General features: G+C 39.9%; 1 protein-coding gene across 4 annotated transcripts in view; it reads left to right on the top strand.

Moving 5' to 3' along the window:
• The window catches only part of safb (scaffold attachment factor B), a 49,769-nt gene extending 26,265 nt beyond the window's left edge, over positions 1-23,504 (top strand). For 2 of the 4 annotated variants that reach the window (XM_059991735.1, XM_059991733.1), the window contains 10 exons: positions 822-964; positions 2,514-2,670; positions 8,893-9,014; positions 9,105-9,260; positions 10,246-10,518; positions 11,955-11,988; positions 13,182-13,333; positions 16,411-16,523; positions 19,229-19,295; positions 23,281-23,504. In XM_059991735.1, the coding sequence (XP_059847718.1) occupies positions 822-964; positions 2,514-2,670; positions 8,893-9,014; positions 9,105-9,260; positions 10,246-10,518; positions 11,955-11,988; positions 13,182-13,333; positions 16,411-16,523; positions 19,229-19,295; positions 23,281-23,443 (1,380 nt within the window). In that variant the 3' untranslated portion in view covers positions 23,444-23,504. Of the gene's footprint in view, positions 1-821; positions 965-2,513; positions 2,671-8,892; positions 9,015-9,104; positions 9,261-10,245; positions 10,519-11,954; positions 11,989-13,181; positions 13,334-16,410; positions 16,524-19,228; positions 19,296-20,484; positions 20,549-23,280 lie in introns of all 4 variants that reach the window. The other 2 variants (XR_009516123.1, XM_059991734.1) reach the window with 2 other exon arrangements.
• Positions 23,505-24,791: the final 1,287 nt, after the last annotated feature.

Below are 24,791 nucleotides of genomic sequence, written 5' to 3'. Positions count from 1 at the left end.
TATAGATTTCAGCAAGGCATTTGATAAGGTACCCCATGCAAGGCTCCTTGAAGAAGTAAGGAGGCATGGGGTCCAAGGAGACATTGCTTTGTGGATTTAGAATTGGCTTTTCCGCAGAAGGCAGAGAATGGTTGTAGATGAGTCATATTCTGCACGGAGATCAGTGACCAGTGGTATGCCTTGGGGATGAGGAAGTGGAGGGATGGGTTAGTAAATTTTCTGATGACACAAAGGTGAGGGTGTTGGAGATAGTGTGGAGGGCTGTCAGAGGTTACAGCAGGACACCTGAGAGAATGGAAAACTGAGAATTGATCAAAATACAACCCACACAAAATGCTGGTGGAAAACAGCAGGCCAGGCAGCATCTATAGGGAGAAGTGCTGTCGACGTTTATGGCCGAGACCCTTCAAATTGATCAAAATAACCTATTTTGGATACTTCACGCTCTACAGAGTTGTAAAACGTTTTTCTTGCCTGCCTTAAGCTAAACTTGTTCACTGTGATAGCACTGGTGCATTGATAAGAGTCTCTAAGCATGCCCTGCTGTCTTGCAACTGTAACCCCTGCAATCTCATTTATTGGCATATGCTATTCAAAATGTTCTGTATTTTCATGCAGTTTACTCTAGTGAAGAGGTCTAGTGAATGATACTTTCAAATTAAAACATTCAACCATGTCCAAAAGTAGGATAAATTATCCCTTCTATCAGTAAGTCTCTGCACCAGTGCTCTTTTTGTAAACACTGGATACCCTTACTCCAGGCTCTTAAGCTCAACTTACAAAATACTAAAATTAAAGAGAAAATCTTTCTGTTAACATAGTCTGTAAAGAATTTGGACAGCAAATCAGACAGTAAAGAAAAGGACAAAAAGGACATACTGTCCTTCGATAAGATTAAAGAGCAGCGGGAGCGTGAGAGGCAAAGGCAGCGTGAGCGGGAGATTCGTGAGATTGAAAGGCGCAGGTGAGTTAAATCTTGAAAGGTTTATTTTTTCCAATTTCTATCTAATCTTGCGGTTTTTAGTAAAGAGATAAAAAAAACAAAGTAAATATTTTTTTCCAATTGTCAAATACAACTGAATTGCATGGCTTATGGATTTATGCTTGGATCCATTTTATGATCCTTTCATAGTGTACTCCATGCTATATAAAATGACTGCACCAAACCATTGAATGGCCTGAATGCACTCTAGGCTTGGTTCACTGATGGGTTCAGTACACTATATCAGAATATCCCCAGGCTGCTGGGGTATGAGAGGCATTGTTCGTGTGGATAGTCAAAGGCTTTTTCCCAGAGCTGAAATGGTTGCCACAAGAGGACATGGGTTTAAGGTGCTGGGGAGTAGGTACAGAAGAGATGTCAGAGGTAGTTTTTTTTTACTCAGTGAAGAGTGCATGGAATGGACTGTCGGCAACAGTGGTGGAGGCAGATACAATAGGGTCTTTTAAGGGGCTTTTAGATAGGTAAATGGAGCTTAATAAAATAGAGGGGTATAGGTAAGCCTAGTAATTTCTGAGGTAAGGACACGTTCAGCACAACTTTGTGGGCCGAAGGGACTGTGTTGTGCTGTAGGTTTTTGTTTCTAATATGTTTAGAATATATGGTGCATTTCTATGTTTATCCTTGTAACTTGAGCTGTAAATGAAGTCCTAGAATTGGTATAGCATAGAAGCAGACCCATCTGTGCAACTTACCCGTGCTGACCAAGTTACCGATCTGAGCTAGTCCCGTTTGCCTGTATTTAATCCTTTCCTATATATGTGCCCATCTAAATATCTTTTAAATATACTCTTGTGCATGCTTGAGTTTAAAAGAATGAGAGAAGATCTCATTGAACTCTTTATCGAATATTGAAAGGCCTAGATAGAGCAGAGGTGATGAGGATGTTTCCTATAGTGGGTGTTTAGGATGAGAGGGCACAGCCTCAGTAGAAGGATGTTCATTTATAACAGAGATAGGGAGGAATTTATTTTGTCAGAGGGCGGTGAATCTGGGGTTTATTGCCACAAGTGGCTGTGAAAGCCAAGTTATTGGGTATATTTAAAGTGGGGGTTGATGGTTTCTTGACTAATCAAGGTGTCAGAGGAGAAGGCAGGGGAATGGGGTTGGGAGAGATAATCAGCCACAGTGGAATGGTAACAGACTCGGTGGGCTGAATGGCCTAATTGTGCTCGTGTCTTATGGGCTAAAATTGGTGAATGATAATTTCATCAGAGGCAAGCAGCATTGAAGTTGCTAAACTGAAGTTTTGTAGGATCAAACGTGCTGAGGTCATGCAGTGGTTCATATTAAGTGAGTTGATGGTAATGGCTATAACCGAATAACAGTGGTAGTGGATTAAATAGCAGTGGCAGGTTTGAAATAACTGAACAGAAGCCATTTATGAGGGTGAATGGGAGGATAGTGAAGTGTTCTCTGCATCTTTTGGTAAGGGGAAATTTCTCTCCCCTCCCCTCCCCCCGCCAGTTGGTGCACTTTATTTCAAAATGATTTTTAAAATCTACTTTAATAGGGAACGGGAAAAATGGGAGAGGGAACGTATGCGAGAACGCCAAGAACGGGAGTTGCTCCAACGGGAACGAGAGCGACTTGAAGTTGAAAGAAAACGTCTGGAGAGGGAACGGCTAGAACGTGAAAAACTGGAACGGGAGAGGATCCAAATAGAACAGGTAAGATGGAAGTTCATTTTGCAATTGCAATAATGTTGGTGAAGCCATTTTGGAGTTTTTGTGTTTATTTTAAGCATTCTACCATAGGAAAGATGCCATCAAGCTTGGTAACAGTGAAGAAAAGATTTGCAGAGACCGGACTGTGGATTGCATTATAACAACAGCTTGGGTAGGCTAGGACTTCATCCTCTGGACAGTAGGAGACTGGGGAGTGATTGTATGAAGGCGTATAAAATCACAAGGGGCATAGAAAGTGTGAATCTGTACATTCTTTCCTTCTTGGGTTTGAGAATTGAGGCTTGAGGGACATGGGTTTAAGATGAGAGGGGAAGGCTTTAATAGAAATATGAGGAGCAAATTCTTCTGTGAACAAATTACCAGAGGAAATGGTTGAAGCAGGTACAGTAACTTAAGGCATTTGGTTAGATACATGGATTAGAAAGGTTTAAGGGGACATGGGCCAAACAGACAAATAGGACTAGTTTAGATGGGCATCTTAGTTGGCATGGATGAGTTGGCTAAAGGGCCTTCTATGAATTAAATGCAAATGTCAGGATTCACTTGTTATTCAGAGTGACACCTAGTAGTCTCGAGGAAATGTTACAGGAACAAGTGCGATTAAAATACATAGCAGCGTCATATAAGCAACATTCAGAAAAAAACAAATATATACAATTTTTATTTTTACAAGAAATAGCGCAGTTAGAATAAAGAAGTATTTTGGTATAAAACGAACACTGTTTTCATGGTGTTGCTAAGCCAGTGGTTAGGGTTTTTACTGTTTGGTTCAAGAACCAAATGGTAGAAGAGAAAGAGGTCCTGAAAAAAAGACTACAGGGAGTTAGGATGGAAGTTGAGAAGCAGGACCGCAAAGATAGTAATCTCAGGATTACTGCCTGTGCCACGCAACAGTGAGAATAAGAGTGGGATGAGGTGGAGGAATGCGTGGCTGAGGGATTGGAGCATGGGGCAGGGATTCAGATTTCAGGATCATTGGAACCTCTTTTGGGGCAGGTGTGACCTGTACAAAAAGGATGAGTTGCACTTGAATCCTGGGGCACCAATATCAATAGACAGTAGGTGAAGGAGTAGGCCATTCGGCCCTTCTAGCCAGCACCGCAATTTACTGTGATCATGGCTGATCATACACAATGAGTACCCCGTTCCTGCCCTCTCCCCATATCCCTTGACCCCGCTATCTATAAGATATATCTAACTAACTCTCTCTTGAATGCATCGAGAGACTCCACCGCCTTCTGGGGCAGAGCATTCCACATATCCACCACTCTCTGGGTGAAAAAGTTTTTCTGCATCTCTGTTCTAAATGGCCTACCCCTGAGGCCTCTAGTTCTGGACTCGCCCATCAGCGGAAACATGCTTCCTGCCTTCAGCGTGTCCAATCCCTTAATAATCTTATATGTTTCAATCAGATCCCCTCTCATTCTTCTAAATTCCAGTGTACACAAGCCCAGTCGCTCCAATCTTTCAACATATGACAGTCCCGCCTTGCCAGGAATTAACCTTGTGAACCTACGCTGCACTCCCTCAATAGCAAGAATGTCCTTCCTCAAATTTGGAGACCACAACTGCACACAATACTCCCCAGGTGGGGTCTCACCAGGGCCCTGTACAGCTGCAGAAGGACCTATACTCAATTCCTCTTGTTATAAAGGCCAGCATGCCATTAGCTTTCTTCACTGCCTGCTGTACCTGCATGCTTGCTTTCATTGACTGATGTACAAGAACACCTAGATCTCGTTGTACTTCCCCTTTTCCTAACCTGACTCCATTTAGATAGTAATCTGCCTTCCTGGTCTTGCCACCAAGTGGATAACCTCACATTTATCCACATTAAACTGCATCTGCTATACATTTGCCCACTCACCCAACCTGTCCCAAGTCACCCTGCATTCTCGTAACATCCTCCTGACATTTCATACTGCCACTCAGCTTTGTGTCATCAGCAAATTTACTAATGTTACTTTTAATCCCTTCATCTAAATCATTAATGTATATTGTAAACAGCTGCGGTCCCAGCACCGAACCTTGCGGTACCCCACTGGTCACAGCCTGCCCTTCCGAAAGGGACCCGTTAATCGCTACTCTTTGTTTCCTGTCAGCCAGCCAATTTTCAATCCATGTCATTACTCTGCCCCCAATACCATGTACCCTAATTTTGCCCACTAATCTCCTATGTGGGACTTTATCAAAAGCTTTCTGGAAGTCCAGGTACACTACATCCACTGGCTCTCCCTTGTCCATTTTCATAGTTACATCCTCAAAAAAACTCCAGAAGATTAGTCGAGCATGATTTTCCCTTCATAAATCCATGCTGACTCGGACTGATCCTTCTACTGCTATCTAAATGTGTCGTAATTTCCTCTTTTATAAATTGACTCCAGCATCTTTCCCACCACTGACATCAGGCTATAATTCCCTGTTTTCTCTCTCCCTCCTTTCTTGAAAAGTGGGCACTGTTGATCAGTTTTCTTGAAAAGTGGGGACTGTTGAACCTCTCCTCACGGAGAGGTTTGCTAAGGCTACTGGGGAGAGTTTAAACTAGAACTGTTCAGGGGTGGGAACAGAACTGAAGAGGCTGGGGAAGAGGAGCTTAGCTCACAAATAGAAAAAGCTTGTAGACAAGGCGAGAGGGAGAACAAGCAGGTGAGAGAGAGAAGGTATGCGCTCCGACCAAAGGCTTCATGTGTTTATTTTAATGCAAGGAGTGTTGTGAACAAAGCAGATGAGCTTAGAGCATGGATCAGTACTTAGAGATATGATGTGGTGGCCATTATAGAGACTTGGATGTCTCAGGGACAGGAAGCAAAGTGGCGGGGGTGTGGCACTGTTGATCAGAGGTAGCAGAAAAGGTGGACACCATGGAAGGGATTGTCTACAGAGTCTCTGGGTGGAAGTTAAGAACAGGAAGGAGTCAGTAATTTTACTAGATGTTTTTTATAGGCTGCCTAATAGTAACAGGGATATTGAGAAGCAAATAGGGAAACAGATCCTGGAAAGGGGTAATAATTTGTCATGATGGGAGCTTTTAATTTCCCAAATATCGATTGGCATCTCCCTAGAGCAAGGGGTTTAGATGGAGTTTATTAGGTGTGTTCAGGAAGGTTTCTTGACACAGTGTGTAGATAAGCCTACAAGTGGAGAGGCTGTACTTGATTTGGTAATGGGAAATTAACCTGGTCTGGTGATCATAATTCTATCTCCTTTACGATTACACTAGAGAAAGATAGGAGCAAACAATTTAGAAGGCAGGCAATTGGAGGCTTAAATTTGAAACAAATGTTCTCGGGAAAGTACAGAAGAAATATGGCAGATACTCGGGATACTTGTGTGAGGTTTTGTATAGGTACGTTCCAATGAGATGGAACTTATGGTAGGGTACAGGAACTGTGGTGTACAAAGGCTGTAATCTAGTCAAGAAGAAAAGCTCACAAAAGGTTCAGAGAGTTGGGTAATGTTAGGGATCTAGAAGATTATAAGGCTAACAGGAAAGAGCTTAAAAAGGAAATTAGGAGAGCCTGAAGGGGCCATAAGAAGGCCTTGCCGGGCAGAATTAAGGAACACCCCAAGGCATTCCACAAGTATGTGAAGAGCAAGAGGATAAGACGTGAAAGAATAGGACCTATCGTGTAACGGTGGGAAGGTGTATAAAGAGCCGGAGGAAATAGCAGAGGTACTTAATAAATACTTCAGTATTCACTATGGAAAAGGATCTTGGTGATTGTAGTGATGACTTGCAGCAGACTGAAAAGCTTGAGAATGTAGATATTAGAGGTTGTGCTGGAGCTTTTGGAGAGCATCAAGTGGGATAAGTCGCCGGGACCAGACAAAATGTACCCCAGGCTACTGTGGGAGGAGATTGCTGAACCTCTGGCGATGATCTTTGCATCATCAATGGGGATGGGAGAGGTTCCAGAGGATTAGAGGGTTGCGGATGATGTTCCTTTATTCAAGGGAGTAGAGATAGCCCAGGAAATTATAAACCAGTGAGTCTTGTCTCAGTGGTTGGTAAGTTGATGGAGAAGATCATGAGAGGCAGGATTTATGAACATTTAGAGAGGTGTAATATGATTAGGAGTAGTCAGCATGACTTTGTCAAAGGCAGGTCGTGCCTTACAAGTCTGATTGAATTTTTTGAGGATGTGACTGAACACATTGATGAAGAAAGTAAATGTACTGTACAGTCAGCCCTCCTTATCCACGGGTTCTGCATGCACGAATTAGCCAACCATGGATCGGGAAAACTCAGTTCTCTCTCCAGCACTCGTCATTTGAGCATGTACAGGCTATTTTTTCTTGTCATTATTCCCTAAATGATGCAGTAAAGTAACTATTTACATAGCATTTACATTGTATTAGGTACTATAAGTAATCTAGAGATGATTTAAAAGTACAAGCAGTCCCTGGGTTATGAACAAGTTCCGTTCCTGAGTCTGTCTTTAAGTCGGATTTGAAGTCGATACAGGTACATCCGGTATTACTTAGCATCAGTTAGTCAAATGTTTGTGTTAGTATATTGTGTACATTTTACCGTTCTATGCATATAAAACACTTAAATATATGTATTTCAATAATTAAACCACTGCATTGCTTAGTAATAATTGTAGCTTTCATTGGGGTGTATTCCATTAAAATTGTTCTGATCATTGACTGACATAGCCTAACGCTTTTCCAATGACCGATGGAGTTTCACCGCTTTCTGATCACGATTGAAAATAAAGTGAAAGTAATAAATCACTTTATTTTCAATCGTGATTATTTTCGTGAACAGAATACTGCGGATTCAGAGGTACACCGCAGTGTCCTAATGTCCACTGCACTGAGACAGGTTAAATAAGGTCCTGGGTTCCGCTGGGTCCTAAAGACCACCGCACTGAGACAGGCTAAATAAGGGACTTGAGCATCCACGTTTTTTGATATCACGGGGGTCCCGGAACCAATCCCCCGCAGATAAGGAGGGCCGGCTGTATATGGATTTCAGCAAGGCGCTTGATAAGGTACCCCATGCACGGCTTACTGAGAAAGTAAGGAGGCATGGGATCCAAGGGGACATTGCTTTGTGGATCCAGAACTGGCTTGCCCACAGAAGGCAAAGAATGATTGTAGACAGGTCATATTCTGCATGGAGGTCGGTCACTGGTGGAGTGCCTCGGATCTGTTCTGGGAGCCTTACTCTTCGTGATTATTATAAATGACCTGGATGAGGAAGTGAAGGGATGGGTTAGTAAGTTTGCTGATGACACAAAGGTTGGAATTGTTACGGTTAGTGTGGAGGGCTGTCAGAGCTTACAGCGGGACATTGATAGGATGCAAAACTGGGCTGAGATGTGGCAGATGGCATTCAACTCCGATAAGTGTGAAGTGGTTCATTTTGGTAGGTCAAATAGGATGGCAGAATATTGTATTAATGGTAAGTCTCTTGGCAGTGTAGAAGATCAGAGGTATGTTGGGGTCCGAGTTCATAGAATGTTCAAAGCAGCTGCGCAAGTTGACTCTGTGGTTCAGAAGGCATATAGGCCTTCATCAATCGTGGAATTGAATTTAGGAGCTGAGAGCTAATGTTGCAGCTATATTAGGACCCTGGTCAGACCCCACTTGGAGTACTGTACTGAGTTTTGGTTGCCTCACTACAGGAAGGATGTGGAAGCCATAGAAAAGGTGCAGAGGAGATTACAAGGATGTTGCCTGTATTGGGGAGCATGCCTTATGAGAATAGGTTGAGTGAACTCGGCCTTTTCTTCTTGGAGTGAAGGAGGATAAGAGGTGACCTGCTAGAGGTGTACAAGATGATGAGAGGCATTGATCATGTGGATAGTCAGAGGCTTTTTCCCAGGGCTGAAATAGTTTCCACAAGAGGACACAGGTTTAAGGTGCTGGGGAGTAGGTACAGGGGAGATATCAGGGGTACGTTTTTTACTCAGAATGGTGAGTGCATGAAATGGGCTGCCAGCAACGGTGGTGGAGGCGGATACGATAAGGTCTTTTAAGAGGCTTTTAGATAGGTATGTGGAGCTTGGTAAAATTAAGGGCTATAGATAAGCCTAGAAATTTCTAAGGTAGAGACATGTTCGGCACAACTTTGTGGGCGTATTGTGCTGTAGGTTTTCTATGTTTCTATGTTAAGCCATTTTTGCTGCAGCCACCGTAAGCTAAACTGGTACATTTATATAACCTTAAATATGTAATTTCCCTATTTCTGCACAGGAAAGAAGGCGTGAACAAGAGCGAATAAATAGAGAGAGAGAAGAACTCCGGCGTCAACAGGAGCAAATGCGCTATGAACATGAACGCCGCGGTGGTCTTAAAAGGCCGTATGAAAGCGATAGGTAAATATTGAATCATAATTTTGCTCCCTGCTTTGGCTACTAGTTGTGTGTGTGTGTGTGTGTATGATCCAAATGATGATCTCTTTATAGGCGGGATGATCAGTATTGGCCTGATCAGAAACGTATGGCGTTGGACAGTGACAACAGATACAGCAGTCATGGGTCAGATTTCGGCCGCCCAGACCGGTTCAGTGATTTTGACCGTCGGGATCGAGGTCGGGCATTTATGGATATGCAGATAGACAGGTATGTTGTGAATTAAGAGTATAGTATGCAATTATGTTGACAATGGAATGATGGGTAAATAAATGATAATTACATTAAGCAGCTGGATTGCTTTTAAGGAAAGTCTAGTTTAATTTTTGAGAATTCTACATAAATGAAGTTGAATTAGGGCACTTGAGTGTTAATAACAAAGCACCTAACTGAACTAATCCCTTCTGCTTAGACAACATCCATATCCCACTATTTCCTGCACATTCATGTCAAGTCGTCACTTTTATTGTCATTTCAACCACATCTGCTGGTATAGTACATAGTAAAAATGAGACGTTTTTCATGTGCTTTTCTAAGAACCTTTTAAATGCCTTTCTTGTGTTTGCTTCCACCATTGCCTGCCATTGTTGGTTGACTCCTTACCTATTATTTGCTTGCAGTTGTCCCACCCCTCTCCTCTTTTTATATTGGCTATTTTCCCTCTATTCCAGAAGTTCCCAACCTGGGTCCACGGACCCTTTGGTTAAATGGTTGGGCTGCATGACATTAGAAAAGGTTATCCCTTGTTCTACTCTCTTTCAGTCGAGATCAGGGTTTCCCAACCTTTTTTATGCCATGGACCAGTATCATTAAGCAAGGAATCCATGCACCTGTTGGGAACCCTTGGTCCAGATAAAGTTTCTTTATCTAAACATCAACTGTTCCCTTCTGAAATGTGACAGACCAACTGAGTTCCATCAACTGTTTGTGCTTACTTTTGCTTGTGATTGCAGCATCAATTGTTTGAATTCAGCAGGGAGTTACTGCCAGTGATTACTTCACAAAAGATGATATTGAAAGGATCTAGTTACCTTTAAATTGGTTCAGGATCTGGAGTTCCAATGTGTGTTCTGGCCCTCGATCTCTGAATGCTAATACTTTTAGTATGGCATGTGTTTTTCTCTGCTTTTAATTAACTTTTGATTTTAAAAAATGGATTTTATAGCTTATTTGTTTAAAATTATTTTTCCCTCAGGCGAATGGATCGCTTTGAACGAAGAGATAGTGGTCCACCACGTAGGGATGAAATGCCTTTTGGGGGAAGGTTTGACAAGAGGCCTGAAGGATTTCATGAAAGGCGTGGTGGTAGCCGTGGCCGTGAGATCATAATAAAGGCCGGTAGAGATCATGATAGACACCTTGTACACGGTTCTCATCGCAATCACAGTCCTCGGCGTGAGTCTCCGCGAAGAGGGCCACCACGTGGGGACTGGAAACTTGAGAGAATGGCAGATAGGCGTGATTCTAGGTATCTACTGAGTTTTAAACCACAAATAAATCTCTGAAATGCTTACAGTTGCAAGAAAAAGTGTTGAAACCTTTGCAATTACCTGGTTTTCTGTTGTCTCTAGGCCATGGGTTCCCAACCTTTTTATGTCATGGACCCATACTATTAACTGAAGGATCTGTGGACCTCAGGTTGTGAAATCCTGCGCTTGGGCAGGATTAAGTTATAATAAAGCATGTGTGTTGAATATTTGCATAGTTGCCTTCATGTAGGGAGTAATTTCTTAGTAGTCTGAAATTAACCATGTTTTGTCCTTGCCTCTTAAGAGTTTAACAGATGAACTGGATTGCCTAGTCCAGTATTTGGATTTTGTGGCCACTCTTAGAAATTTGTGGCACTGAACATGCAATTTGACTTTTCCATATCCATGCTAGGATGAGTTTTTAAGATCTTGTGTTTTGGCATTTGGTCTACAGCCCTGCAGTTAGTGTTGTTTTTCATGCTCAAGTTCTGCATATTTGAAATGCTAATGAATCAGAATTGTGAAAGTTTTGGTTATGTTATCTTGGATACAAGGTAGAATGTCTTTTGCTTAACCCCCCATAACATTGCACTGATTGGAAATGTAAACAAATAAGAAATCTTAATTATGTGCATGTGAAGCCTGCCCCAACAGTAAAACTTCATGGGAGAACTAGGATGCTTTAAATAATTTCTGTTGGTAATATAAAATTTGATCTGAAAAATCAGTACGAAAAGAAAATTCATGATATTAATCTTTTAATAGGATTTTGATTGTAGCTAAGAAAAAAATGTTCAGTTTGCTACTTTCAGCTGCTGTACCAAATGTGATTTTGTTGATTATAGAATGTCTGATTTTTCACATACGGGTGCCTATACAGCATTGTTGTTCTGGTGGTCAGCAGCTCTAACACAGTTTAATAAATTATCAGAGTATATGTGCACAGCTCCAAAACTCAAATTTTATTTCAGCACCTTTAATATTCTGAAATAGAGCTGGTAGAATTGGTAATATTGGTGAATTAATAAGTGTCCTATCTATAGAAAACTAATTTGATTAATAGAAATATTACAAGTGGAGAAATTTGCAAGTTCTTCCCAACACTCCTTTTGTAGTTCAGGTGCAGTTTAGTATTGAATTAGAAAATAGCTTAATCCTAAAATTAGCTGTTTTAATTTGGTATAATTTATTTTTACTACAAATGTGATTGATTGTTTTAAGGTTTTACCTTTGATAGTTCATATGGAATTCTAGTTCAATAACTGATAATAAAATTTATTTGGAGAATTGTTTGTGAAAACCTAAGTTTTAAGTTCCTCTTTGGGCCAATAAGTAGTGACAGGTCAGATTAATTCTCTAGCTTGTCACATGTGCAATAAACTTTTATATGTAATTACCTAAATTCTTTGGATATGTTGTGTTTCTTTCATTACAGTTCCCGAGGCATAATTGGTGACAGAGATGGGCAGGTAATACTATTTTGCTTTTGGACTTAATTTCATGTATATAATTAGAATTCTTACAATATGGCTTTCCTGTCTTAGAGGTAATACGGTATCATTAGGGCCTTGATAGAAAAATAATCCATTAGTCAGTAAGTGTTTGTAGATGTTATTTACAGACATTGAAACCTGTGAGCCGATTTAAAGTATAAGATTTATGTCTTGGTTAAGTCTCTCACATCGTGACAATTCTGGCTTTTGTAGATAAGACCACAAGACAAGAACTGAATTAAGGCAAATTGGTCCATTAAGTCTCCCTCCACCTAACTTTTTATCATTAGCAAACTTGACCACAAAGCCATCTATGTCATCCAAATCATTGACATACGGTGGGGGGGGGGGGTGGGGTTGATAAGTTTGTGGCCTAAGGTAGAAGGAGATGAGTTATTAACTTCAAACTTTATGCATCGTCACTCAGAGTTGAACTGCATGTGCATGTAACGAACTGTGTAACTCATCTCCTTCTACCTTAGGCCATGAACTTGTCAATCACCCATCTGTGGACTTTCTGGAGGTCCAAGATCCATATGCTCCATGACTGCTGGACTAAGTGTGTAAATGTTGGAGAATGTTGAAAAATAAATGTGCTAGGTTTTCTAAAATTGACCCCTTCTATCTTAGGCCACAAACTTATCAATCATCTCTCGTACAATGTGTGAGGGGAAAGCTGTCCCAATAGTAACCCCTGAAGAACACCACTAGTCACTAGATCTTCTTATATTTAGAAGGCAAACATAATCAACGTGCTAATGAAGTAGGTCAGACACAACAAAGTTATTAGAAGCAATCCACGAAAGTTGGGTGCTCCTGTGAGCATTTTGTATATTATGATTACTAACGGGAGATGGATAAAGAAGCTCCGTTATTTTTTGCTGGAGTTACCTTTCAGAAGTTAGCAATCATCCTATTAGACTTAATGGAAGGAGAATAGTTTTCAGTTCTGTAATGAAATTGAGATACAGTCTAATCAAGAATGCCACTTGTGTGTTGAATTTTCTTCTTCTTCTTCACCAATGAGGCAGAGATAAGTTCATTATTCTGTTATGTCTACATCACTTGTTTAAAAATTATATTGGAGTAGTAGGAAAGTATTCACAAAGTATTACGTAAGTAAATCATTCAGGGAAAAAATAGCTTAATATTTACATTAAAACTTCCAGCATTATCCTGATGGAAGGCATGGAGGACCAGAGCGTCACAGCCGTGATTCAGGGTCACAGCGGGAAGGTTGGGGAGGTTCTGCTGGTGGCTATGGACCTGGCATGAAACGTGTGGGCGACAGTAGAGGAGGAATGATGCCTCAGCAATCAAGGTAAGTGTTGTTAGAAGGGGAGAACACATAATGAAAGGGCTTTTTTAAAAAAGGGGAGAGAAGGGTGAAGCTCTCAAGTACTATAAGGAATATGTTGGCCAGTGAGGAGTTGAAGTAGACAGACAAGGATTAATAATGTGTAAATAGGGTGATTCTTGCTGATTGAGGTACTGGGAGGAAAAAACACTACAGATGTGTTGTAGTACAGATAAGATGCGAGCATCATTCTTAATTGTAGATGTGTAGATAAACACATCATGTTTGCCTAATTAGCCAATGCCAACTTTGTTTATTCAACATTCACTGAAATAATACATCTATAACTGATTATTCGTTAATCCTGGTATTTTGGTTTTGCCAAGCACAGAGCTAAATCTTGAAACTTACTGATGCAAAATTAAATCATTTAACCTTTGTGATCACGCTGGTCCAAAATGCTACCAAGCTTAATCGTTCCTTCCAATTCCAGTAATGTTGGCTCGTAAGTCTTCAAGCTTTGCCTTTACCACCCTGTTGGACAGTTGAGTTCCAGATTATTACCGTTTGGTAGGTGGGTGAATTAACAAAATCTTCCTTGTCATCCCCCTTTAATCTTTTGTAATTAGTTAAGTGGCTGCCCCCTTTCACCCAGCTGCCTATGGACTGGTCACTTGTCAAGGCTTCTCATAATCATACAGTTAAGTCTCTGTTGGTCCACTGTCAAATGTCTTTTCCGTAATTGTAATATTTTTTCAACTGCAATACCTTTGTAAATGGCTGTATCCCTCTCCAGTGCAATTGCAGCTTTCCAAGATCTGTCCAGTACCCAGGAATCCTGCGCCATGTCTGCAGATGCACACTCATCTATACCATCATCTTATTTCTATATTCACTGGATTTATTATCACCACTCATTCTTTTCCAAATACAAAATCTGTCTTCAGGATCCCATTCATTTGATTTGCGTCACTACTGCCACTATGGATTCTAGCTGTTTACCATCCCTCCTCCTCCACCACCTACAGATGTGGCCTTAGAAATGCTAGTCTGTTCTCAATTATTGAGTATCCAGTACTTGTTACTCTTTTGACTTCCTTTCTGCAGAGTTGAGCCAACTGTAGTACATTTGTGGGGTCTCTAGCTGTATTCTCCTTTCCACCATTAGGACTGAAATACTCAATTATGTCCTCATGGGCTTGTTCATTTTTAGATACTAAGTTTTCTGTCACTGCACCATCTAGAGCTTGAAAGCTCTGTCCTAAAGAAAATTTGGAGGTGCAACCAATTGGAGTGACAGAGACGGGTATCATCAGTACAGTTAAGGTATTCATATGTCGAAGTAACCTGACCAAAAGTCTGTGCGTGTTTTAAATAGATGAAGGTGGTCTAGAATGGGTTGTTGCTTATTCTATTACACTGCAGAAGGATTACATGTCCAATGTTCCACACTGACACTTGTAGGTAGTGTGATGGGCTAGTTGTAAGACTGGCAGGTAGAATTAAGGAGAATCCCAAAGCTTTTTAGAAGTATATTGGAAGCAAAAGTCCTCTCAAGGACTAAAAGAGTGATCTAAATGTGGAGTCTGGGATACAAACAGGTCCTAACTTAATTCCCATCATCAGGGAAAAGGGGTGTGGAATCAGAAGGGAAGGATATGCTGATATTCTGACACATGTCTGTATCAGGAAGGAGGAGGTGTTTTTTATTAAAATGTAGGTGCACATTGCCTGAATTCCAGGGGCCTGACAGGATTTATCCCAGCAGTAGCAAGAGAAGACTTGGGCAATAATCTTTAGATTTTTGTATCCTTGTGTCAGGTAATAGAAGGTTTGAAGATGGCTAATATCCATTTATTCAAAAAGAACTGTAGGAATAAACCCAGCAGTACAGTGTGATGATCCTTTCCGGTGGTAGGGAGGTTGTTGGGCAGGATTTGTATTCACTTGAAAAGACTGGATCTAATTTGGAGGAGCCAGAATGGTTTTGTCTCAAAACCTTATTTTTTTTCAAAGAAAGTAACTAAGAAATGCATACATGGTTTACATTGATTGGTAAGGCTTTTGATAAGATCCTGCATGGGAGGCTGGCTAGAAGGTTAGGGCACAAAGGGTCTGAATTTCAGCATGTTAGCAAGTGCATCCAGAATTGGCTTGATAATGAGAGAGAGGCTTGTGGGTGAGTGTGGGAAGTCTATAGCAAGTCTATAGGTATCAGAGCTGGGACCCAAGTTGTGTATACTGGATGATGATGTAGTAAGCTTGACAGATGAGACAATTGGAATTCTACCTCCATAAAGTCTAAGGATACAGCAGGACATCAGCTGGGCCAAGTGGTAGACAGATGGAATTTAAATAAAGATGCAGTTGAAGGAATGCACTTTGAGGACAAATCCTGTTAGAATATTTAGAGTAAGCAACAGGGTCTTGGGGACATGGAGAGATCTTAAGTTGCAAATTCGTAGCACCTTGAAAATGGAGTTGTAGGTGGTTATGGTAGTGAAGACAGCTACTGTATGCTTGCCTTCAAAGGCCGAGGCATTAAGTATGTGTTGGAATGTCATGTTACAGTTGTACAAAGCGTGTGTTGGATCATACATTGGGCACGATGTATAGTTCTGGTCACTATAGGGAAGGGAGAATGCAGAAGAGATTCACCAGGATGTTGCCTAACATTGGAATGTAGGGTGCTAAATTGTGATGTTATAGAAGTTTATAAACTTAAAAGGGCATAGATAGGACAGTTGTCTCCTCCTTCCTCCCCCCCCCCCCCAGCCAGGGTAGAGAAGTTTAAAATGAGGGCAGAAATTTAAAAAGATCTGGAGCCATATTTTCCACAAAGAGGGTAGTGTTTCTGTCCCCATTTCACTAGTGTTCTCATCTGCTCGTGATGAACCTGTATTTGTGTTTTTTTTTAAAAAGCAATCAGAATATTGTATGAGGTGCAATATTTGAGTCTAAATGTAATTAATGCAGATATCAGTAATAAAATATTTAAAACAGCATGTCAGTAGCAGTAGGAATTGAGCTCTCACCCATCTTGCATGTTGCTGTTGAAAATGCATGCTTTGACTCATAAATTGTTTACTTTTTTTGAACAGAGATAGAGACTGGGGTGGTGACCATGGGCGGAAGATAGAAGGTCATCCGGAGCGCTCTTGGCAGGGAAGCATGGATGGAGGAATGATGGGAAGAGATCATGACCGTTGGCAAGGTAACCTGTTTGAGGAGATGCACAAGCACTAGAATTTTGGTGTTTAGAATCTTTGTTCAAGATTTTTTCATAATTTTAACCTTTCAAAAGCATTAGTTTTTAAATGGACTATTCAAAACACTTGTTCAGTGGTTATACTGTTTCATTGCATCTTAGAAATGTGGCATATCAAAAGTTTAAAATGTGCACATAGTTGAGAAAAAGTTCTTCAAATTGTTTGCAGAATCAGCATGTATTACCATCCAGTTTGCTATCTCACCATCTCTTTCCCAAAATTCAAATCTTTCAGCTCTTTGCAGGTGGTTTGAGGCCTCTGTTTAATCAAGCATTACACATAAATATATACTTAGATTAACAATAATATTTAACAAAAAATTAATAAGCTTGACTGATCTTATCCACCTTAGGCTTCCCAGATGCAAATGTTGGATGTATTATCCAAAGTGTTTTCATATTTTATAGAAGTAGGTAGATGTATTAAGACTGCATTTTAAGTATAATGAGCTGGATGTTTGAAATGATAGAATTTAAGAATAGCCAGTGGTTGTCTTTCAGTGGAGCAGTGCTTCACCCACATTAACAGCATGGCTTGGATTTATGGTGAGATCTATTCCATGATTTCTTCATAATTTACTCCATGCAAAATCAAATGCTGCCTAAAACCATTGACTGGCTTCAATCCTTCATAGGCTTGTTTCACTGATATGGGCAGTACACTAAATATGGAATGCTGATTATTTTGTATCTGGCTACCTAACTGTGATATAAGTTAATTGTAATGTCATTTTCAGGGTTGTAGTATATCTCTCAACTTGATTAAAATGTTAAACTTTAGGTTCTTAGTAGAATTGAATTTGTAATTTCTGCTTTATACTTGTGCTGATCATACACCATTCTATTTGTTTGAAGGTCATCTTTACCACTAAACCCCCAAAGTACCAATATATTTGGAGATTTCATCAGAGTAGACAAATAAAAGTAGGCTGCAATGGGACATTTATAGAATGCAGAGCTGGGATGAGAAGTGGTAAATGGAGTTCAACCCAGGAAAGTATGAAGTGATTAATCTTGGAAGATCTGATTTGAAGGCAGAATACAAGGTTAATGCAGGACACTTGGCAAGTAGGAGAACAGGGGGAATCTTAGATTCACGTTGCCGCTCAAGTTGATAGGGTTGTTAAGAAAGTATTTGGTGTGTAGGCCTTCATTAGTCTAGGGATTGAGTTCAAGGGCCATGAGGTAATGTTAAACATCTATCAAGATAGATAACCCCAAAAGAAATTAGGGTCTCAGTCGCATTGCGAGTGCACAGATACACAAATATTAGAAGAGAAATAAGAAATAATTTGTTTTAAGTTACTTTAAAAATAAGATGTACAAGTTTTACCAGTCAAAGATAATTGATTTCCAAGTGCACACTGATAAGATGGTAGTGCAAGAAATGCCATAATATATAGTAATGGGTGCACGTTCACGCTGTCCAGATAAGACGTGATGATAGTATTGCACCAGGGTGTCCATGATAGCAGTCTGAGGTAAACAGACTGAATGGGGGAGGGTCATTGCTTCACTGGCTATAGGTTGACTCATTGAAACTAATAGCATGGTTATTAATGACCTCATATAGCACTCTTTGGAGCAGTGCAATTACTGTATGTGCTCCTCTGTTCCACTAAGGTGGCATGTGGAGGCTGAGAAACATACAGAATTGCCATGATTTTCTGGAGTGTCCTTTGTTCTAGCACAGCCTCCATTCAGTATGTCCAGTTTGGCTGCTATAACCCTAATCAAACCCTGGTTAGACCACCTTGGAGTCTTGTGTTCAATTCTATTGCCTCCATCATGACTTAAGTTAGTTAGCTCCATCATTACAAATCCCACTACCCATGCATACCTTTTTTCATTGTTATCGGGAAGGAGGTAAAGAAGCCAGAAGGCACACACAGTCAGGAACAGCTTCTTCCCCTCTGCCATCTGATTTCTAAATGGACATTGAATCCATGAACACTATCTCACTACTTTTTTATTTTTTGTGGGGGGGATTTATGAGCATTACTTACTTTAATTTAGCTATTTAATAGAATATATATACTACAGCTTTATTTCTCTATATATTGAGAGGCTGTTTTCTTGAAAAGGCATTGGTGAATCACTTATCCTGACAAGTCAGGAAAACTGCCTGTGTTTCAACGCCAATTGTTTGACCTCAAGTGGAACAAAGCAGTTCCAATGGTGGGACAGTATTTTTTAACCACGTAGAGGATCATTCCCTACACTGCCATCAAGCTGCAGCTCGTGTGGCGAGTCTGACAACAGCACTTAGGCCCATGAACTGCAGGGAACACCACCATCTATAGATTCTGCAGATGCTGGAAATCTTGAGTAACACAAAATACTGGAAGAACTCAGCAAGTCAGGCTACTTCTATGGAGGGGAGTGAGTAGTCAACGTTTTGGGCTGAGACTTTTGGATCTGAATCCTCCTGAACAGAAGCAGGCACTGTTGTGGTTCAAGAATTTAACCAGTTTCAACAAGCAATTAATAATGCTGTACTTGGCGGTGATGTCAACATCCAGGAGAATAAATTAATAACCCAAATTATGACCTGATTTTTTTTTGTTTACTTAATCTTCTATAAAATTATTACTAATGACTGGTATAAGGCTATTGTTTGTGTAAAATAATCCTATCTTCTGCCATTATAGGTGGTGATAGGGGCATACCTGCCCAGTCTGGACAAGGTCATATGATGCAACGAGGAGGAATGCCAGGGTAAGAAGAGACATGTTTTATTAAGTGTGAAGCTGTTAGCTTTTGAAGTATTGGCTATTGCTGAATCCAGCTGAGCTCAAATAATGGTTTTGAATTATATTTCATTACAAGTGCCTTAATAGCACTGACATTATAATCTATATTCAGTATTCACTAGGATCTGATTTGGGATATGGCCCTAATTTTATAGGATGAAAGAGGCCTTTCTCTGCAACCATTTTGCAGGTGGGAAAATACCTTGGTTGGTCATCCAAACTATTTGGGATATTATTTAGCACCAAATTGATAGTCAGAAAAATAGGGCTAATTGAGAATATTCTGAGGTTAATCCCAAAAGTTGGAGGTGAGACTGGTTTTGGGATTATACCTGAACTGGAGTCACCAAATTGTTCCCCAGTGTAGTTTGCAGTTGCCAGGTAGAAATTTGATGCTGCTTGGTATCTGTGCTGCTGTTCTGTAGTTCTTCTTTTAACTGGACCTTGCATTTCAGAATGTTACTATATAGTGTTTTAATGAATTAGATTTGTGAACCTTAAATCTCAAAATTGCCCACATGCTGTGAAAGATTGTAATTGTGTTTATATAAAAAAAATTCTTTTTTATTCCATGTCACAAATATGTGCTCACTTGAATTAGTTCTTGAACTCCAGAAGTCACTTTACACTAGTACATGCTGTCTTCCATCATTTCTTGCATCTGTTTCAAATAAGAACTGCATGCATCTGGTTTCTAAAAACTAAATACTTTGCTGATAAAGTTTACAAGAATTAATTAATAGTTAATCTAATATGGCTAGTTTCTCCAGATGCTCCTGTATTTGGTTTAATTGTCCAGTTTGCCAGTTGTATTTGCAGAAGCAACGAATTCATGTCTGCAGTATCACCTTTCTGAAAGTTGTTTTTAAAATGGGAGTGTGAAGTGTCCCTGGTTTAACTGGCCACCTTTCAGATTTTTCTCAAAATCTTGGCCTAACTTTTTGCTTAACAGCTCATTTTACCTAATTTGTTTACCCTTAATATCTGCTTGAATGGTTTCATCATTTGTCTTCGATAGTAGATGAAACCAGCATCCTGCAACTGAATGTGACTGTTTTCTTAAATGAAGGTTACTTGGTGAAATTAAAATTAAAGTACTTGATAATGAACTACTTTTGTGAAAAGGTTGATCCCAATCCTTCTCATTTTACCAGAGCAGCTGAGTTCAGTTGGCATTCTCGGAGCAACTTATGACTGATGTAAATATGCAGAATGGAGGTCAGTATAGTCTTCATTGCTGCTGGCATTAGTGAATGAAGTCACTGCTGTTATCCATTCCATTTTGCTCCATTTACTGAGAAGCAAGTGTCCAATTGCTCAAATGTGCTTTAAAATATGTGCTTAGTCTTGAAGCAATCGAAGGAAATTAGCAGATGTTCAAGCATAATTATATTTGTGCTCGTCAGGATTCAGCAAATTAAATATTAAAAACTGATTTTAAAAACTATTGAAATTGAGTGTTTTTTAAGAGTGGTTGGATTGTGCATGTTTGCATATCACTGATTTGAAAATGGGGCCAGAATGTGCATCATCTGAATATGGTATTAAAATTAATAGCATTATAAATATATTTTGATGATCCAAAGAAGCTACATTGGAAGGGGTTAAAAAGAAAGTTGTTGTAGCAAGGAGACTACAGCACTTGGTTTACCAACATTTCAACCTGATGAGATGTGAATAAATACAAATAGGGGAGTAAAGTGCATTTGAAAACCTCCATACAGACCATTTCTGCTGTTTGAGGGGAATAGAAACCAACAGGTTGTGTTATTGTTGTCAGTGTTTAAGAATTAAATGAAAGGGTAGTACAAGATTATCAAAACAGGATGAGTGCAGAAGGGCCACTGCTTGCTTGTAGGTTAGAAATACAGACAAGTTGTGCTAAGCATTTAAGTGCTGTATAGTTAGGTACAAAACTGGGAATCTTGTTTGAATACACAGTTCCTATAAAAAGTATTCACCTCCCTTGGAAATTTTCATGTTTATTGTTTTGCAACATTGAATCACAATGGCTTTAACTTGGCTGTTTTGACACTGATCAAAAAAACCAAGAGCACTTTCATGTCAAAGTGAAAATAGATCTCTACAAAGTGTAAAGTTCAAAATAATTAATTGCATAAGTATTCCTCTCCCCTTAAAATGACACACCAAATCATCACTGGTGCAGCCAGTTGGTTTTATAATTCACATAATTAGTTAATTGCAGATCACCTGTGTGCAGTCAAGGTTTTTCAATTGATCGACGTATCTGGAAAGTCCAACTGCTGATGAGTCATTATCCCAGCAAAAACTACAGCATGAAGGCAAAACAAAGCTCCAAGCTACTCCGTAAAAAGGTTATTGAAAAGTACAAGTCAGGAGATGGATACGAGAAAAAGTCTTAAGTCGCTGAATATCCATTGAAGTACATATAGTTAGGTCAATCATCAAGAAATGGAAAGAAAATGCCAGGCTATGAACCTGTCTAGATCAGGCTGCCCTCAAAAATTGAGTGACCAGGTAAGAAGGGGGCAAGTGAGGGAGCCTCCCAAGAGATCTGTAACAACTCTGGAGGAGTTGCAAGTTTCAGTGGCTGTGCGTACCACAACTGGTCTGATGAAATCAAAATTGAGCTTTTGGCCATCAGTCTAAACGGTATGTTTTGCATAAACTGAGCACTGCACATCATCAAAAACATACCATCCCAACCATGAAGCATGGTGATGGCTGCATCATGCTGTGGGGATGCTTCATTGCAGCAAAAATACAGGGACATCCTGATGTAGTTTGCAAGAGAGCTACAACATGGAAGTCCATTTGTTTTCCAGCAAGACAGTGACCCCAAGCGTAAAGAAAGCCAAGGCTGCACAGCAAAGTTGATGTCCTGACCATAATTCAATTGAGAACGTGTGGCTGTTCACTCACAATCCCCACACAATCTCGACAGTTTGAACAGTTTTGTAAAGGAGAAAGGGGAAAATTGCCATATCTGGATGTGCAAAGCTGATTGAGACCTGTCCACACAGACTCAAAGCTGTAATTACTGTCAAAGCTGCATTTACTTGAAGGGGGTTGAATACTTATGCAATCAAGTGTGCAGAACTGATGGAGGCCTATCCACACATGCTCCAGGCTATAACTTGCAGCCAAAGGTGCATCTACTAAATTCTAACTTGAAGGGGATGAGTACTTAACCATTCAATTGTTTTGTATTTCATTATTGTAATTAATTTGTATACTTTGTAGAGATCTATTTTTACTTTTAAATAACCCAATTTAAATCCACTGATACTCTGTATTGTAAAATGATGAAACCTGAAAACTTTGGTGGGGGGGGGGTGGGTGGTAGAATACTTTTTAGGCACTACTATTTCTATTCAGTAATGTCGGTATTAATAAGCTGTTCATGTTTAATGTTTGCTTGTGCATTATGTTAAAAAGAATGTTGATCAGTGACTTATTGACATTCAGATACAGATCAAACACTTGTTGAGATTCTAGGACAATGCACATCAATATTAAGTTACAGTTTTTGTCATCCTCTGCTTCCTGTTTATTTGAGATGCCATGTGGAATAAGCCCTTCCAGCCTTTTAAACCATGCCTCCCAGCAATCCTGATTTAATCCCTAATCACAGGACAATTTACAACGACTAATTAACGTACTAACCAGTATGTCTTTGGAAGGAACCCATGCAGTCATGGGGAGAATGTAAAATACCTTGCAGGCAGTGGTGGGAAATGAACTGGAGTTGCTACTACTGTAAATGCTGCACCTGATCAGTATTTTGACATTTGGATTTGGCAAGATTTCATTCTTCTAGGATTTTGGCATGCCATTTTTATTTTGAAGGTCGGAAACATTGACAAGTTCTACTGTTTGTACATAGTTTCATTGTGGTGTAACTTAGGTCACATAACTGGCTTGCCTGTGTGTGGGTTTTGTCAATCAACTTATCCTTTGTTCCCCAGGCATGGAGGATTTGTGCAAGGAGGGAACCAGCAGACTGTTCAACCGATGAACCGTACTGTGCAGATAATGTCTGGAGGTGGCATGCAAGGAACAGGCAACTTTGGCGACCAAGACCGAGCACAGAGACCATCCAATGATCCCCGTTTCCAGCGTCGTTACTAGATCTTGTTTGTATTAACAGATTTTAATGTAAAGGAATTCTTTAGTGGTGCATAGTGCTAATCACAGTACCATGTTCTTGTGTATTTTTGTTTACTGCCTCTGAAACCAGAATTGTTTTGGAATTATTGATCATTTCATGGTTACTTTATTGTTAAAGTACTTGTACTGAAATTAGGCTCTACTGTAGAGTCACTTCAATTTTCCATGAATAAAGGTTTTAAAAAAAAGACTTGGTTTGATTATTATTTTGGGGTTTGTAATGCATATCTGATTAACAGTTTTGATAATATGCACTAGTTAGAGTATCTTCACATGTATTGTTTTAGTCTTCCACCTGGATCTTAATATAATTACCTATGAAAGTTAGTGAAGGACTGTACCTATAAAAAGTATATACCCACCCCTTTGGCAGCAATTACAGCCTAGAGTCTATGTGGGTAGGTCTATTAGCTTGGCATTGGGATCATGAGCGAACAGTCCTTTTCAAGTTCCCAATGGGATTGAGGCCTGGACTCCTGACCACACCAAGACTATAACTTTCTTGTTTTAAGCCACTCCTGTGTGGCTTTGACTTTATGCTTGAGGTCATTGTCTTCCTGGAAAACAAATCTCTCAAGTTGCAGTTTTCTTGTAGACTACATCAGGATCTCCCTGTATTTTACTGCATTCATTTTACCCTGTACCTTCACTGCCTTCCAGGGCCTGCTGCAGTGAAGTATCCTCACAGCATGATACAGCTACCACCATGCTTCATGGTAGGGATGGTGTGTTTGATTATGTGCAGTTTTTAGCTTACACCAAACATCAGAATCAGTTTTATTATCACTGGCATATGTCATGAAATTTGTTAACCCGAGCACAACAGTTCAATGCAATACATAATATAGAATGAAAAGATAATTAGTATACATATATGGAATAGATTAAAAATCAAAGGGCATAATTCCCCACCCCAAAAACACACAACAGCCATCTGGCAATTTAGCCACCTTAAAGCCCATATATCTGGAATGTGACAACTAGGAACCTCTGGAATGTTTGGGATACAGATTATTTGGTACTTGAGATTTATGATTGGCCATCCCATTTATTTCTCCCATCAATCTCTTTATTCTTGGTGTATGCCTTCTGGCTTTTGATATCTATGGGAAATAGTTTCTTACTATCTTATGCTCATAAGAAATAGGAGTAGTAGTAGGCCATCTGGCCTGTCGAGCATGTTCTGCCATTCAATAAGATCATGGCTGATCTGAACATGAACTCATCTCCACATGCTTATCTTTTCCCCATAACCCTTAGTTCCCCTACTATGCAAAAATCTATCCAACCTTGTCTCAAAATATATTTA

This window comes from Hypanus sabinus, chromosome 16 (assembly GCF_030144855.1).
Source record: "Hypanus sabinus isolate sHypSab1 chromosome 16, sHypSab1.hap1, whole genome shotgun sequence".
Classification (NCBI taxonomy): Eukaryota; Metazoa; Chordata; class Chondrichthyes; order Myliobatiformes; family Dasyatidae; genus Hypanus; species Hypanus sabinus.
Note: the sequence above shows the minus strand (reverse complement) of the source record. Positions and strands in the feature narration are given on the sequence as shown.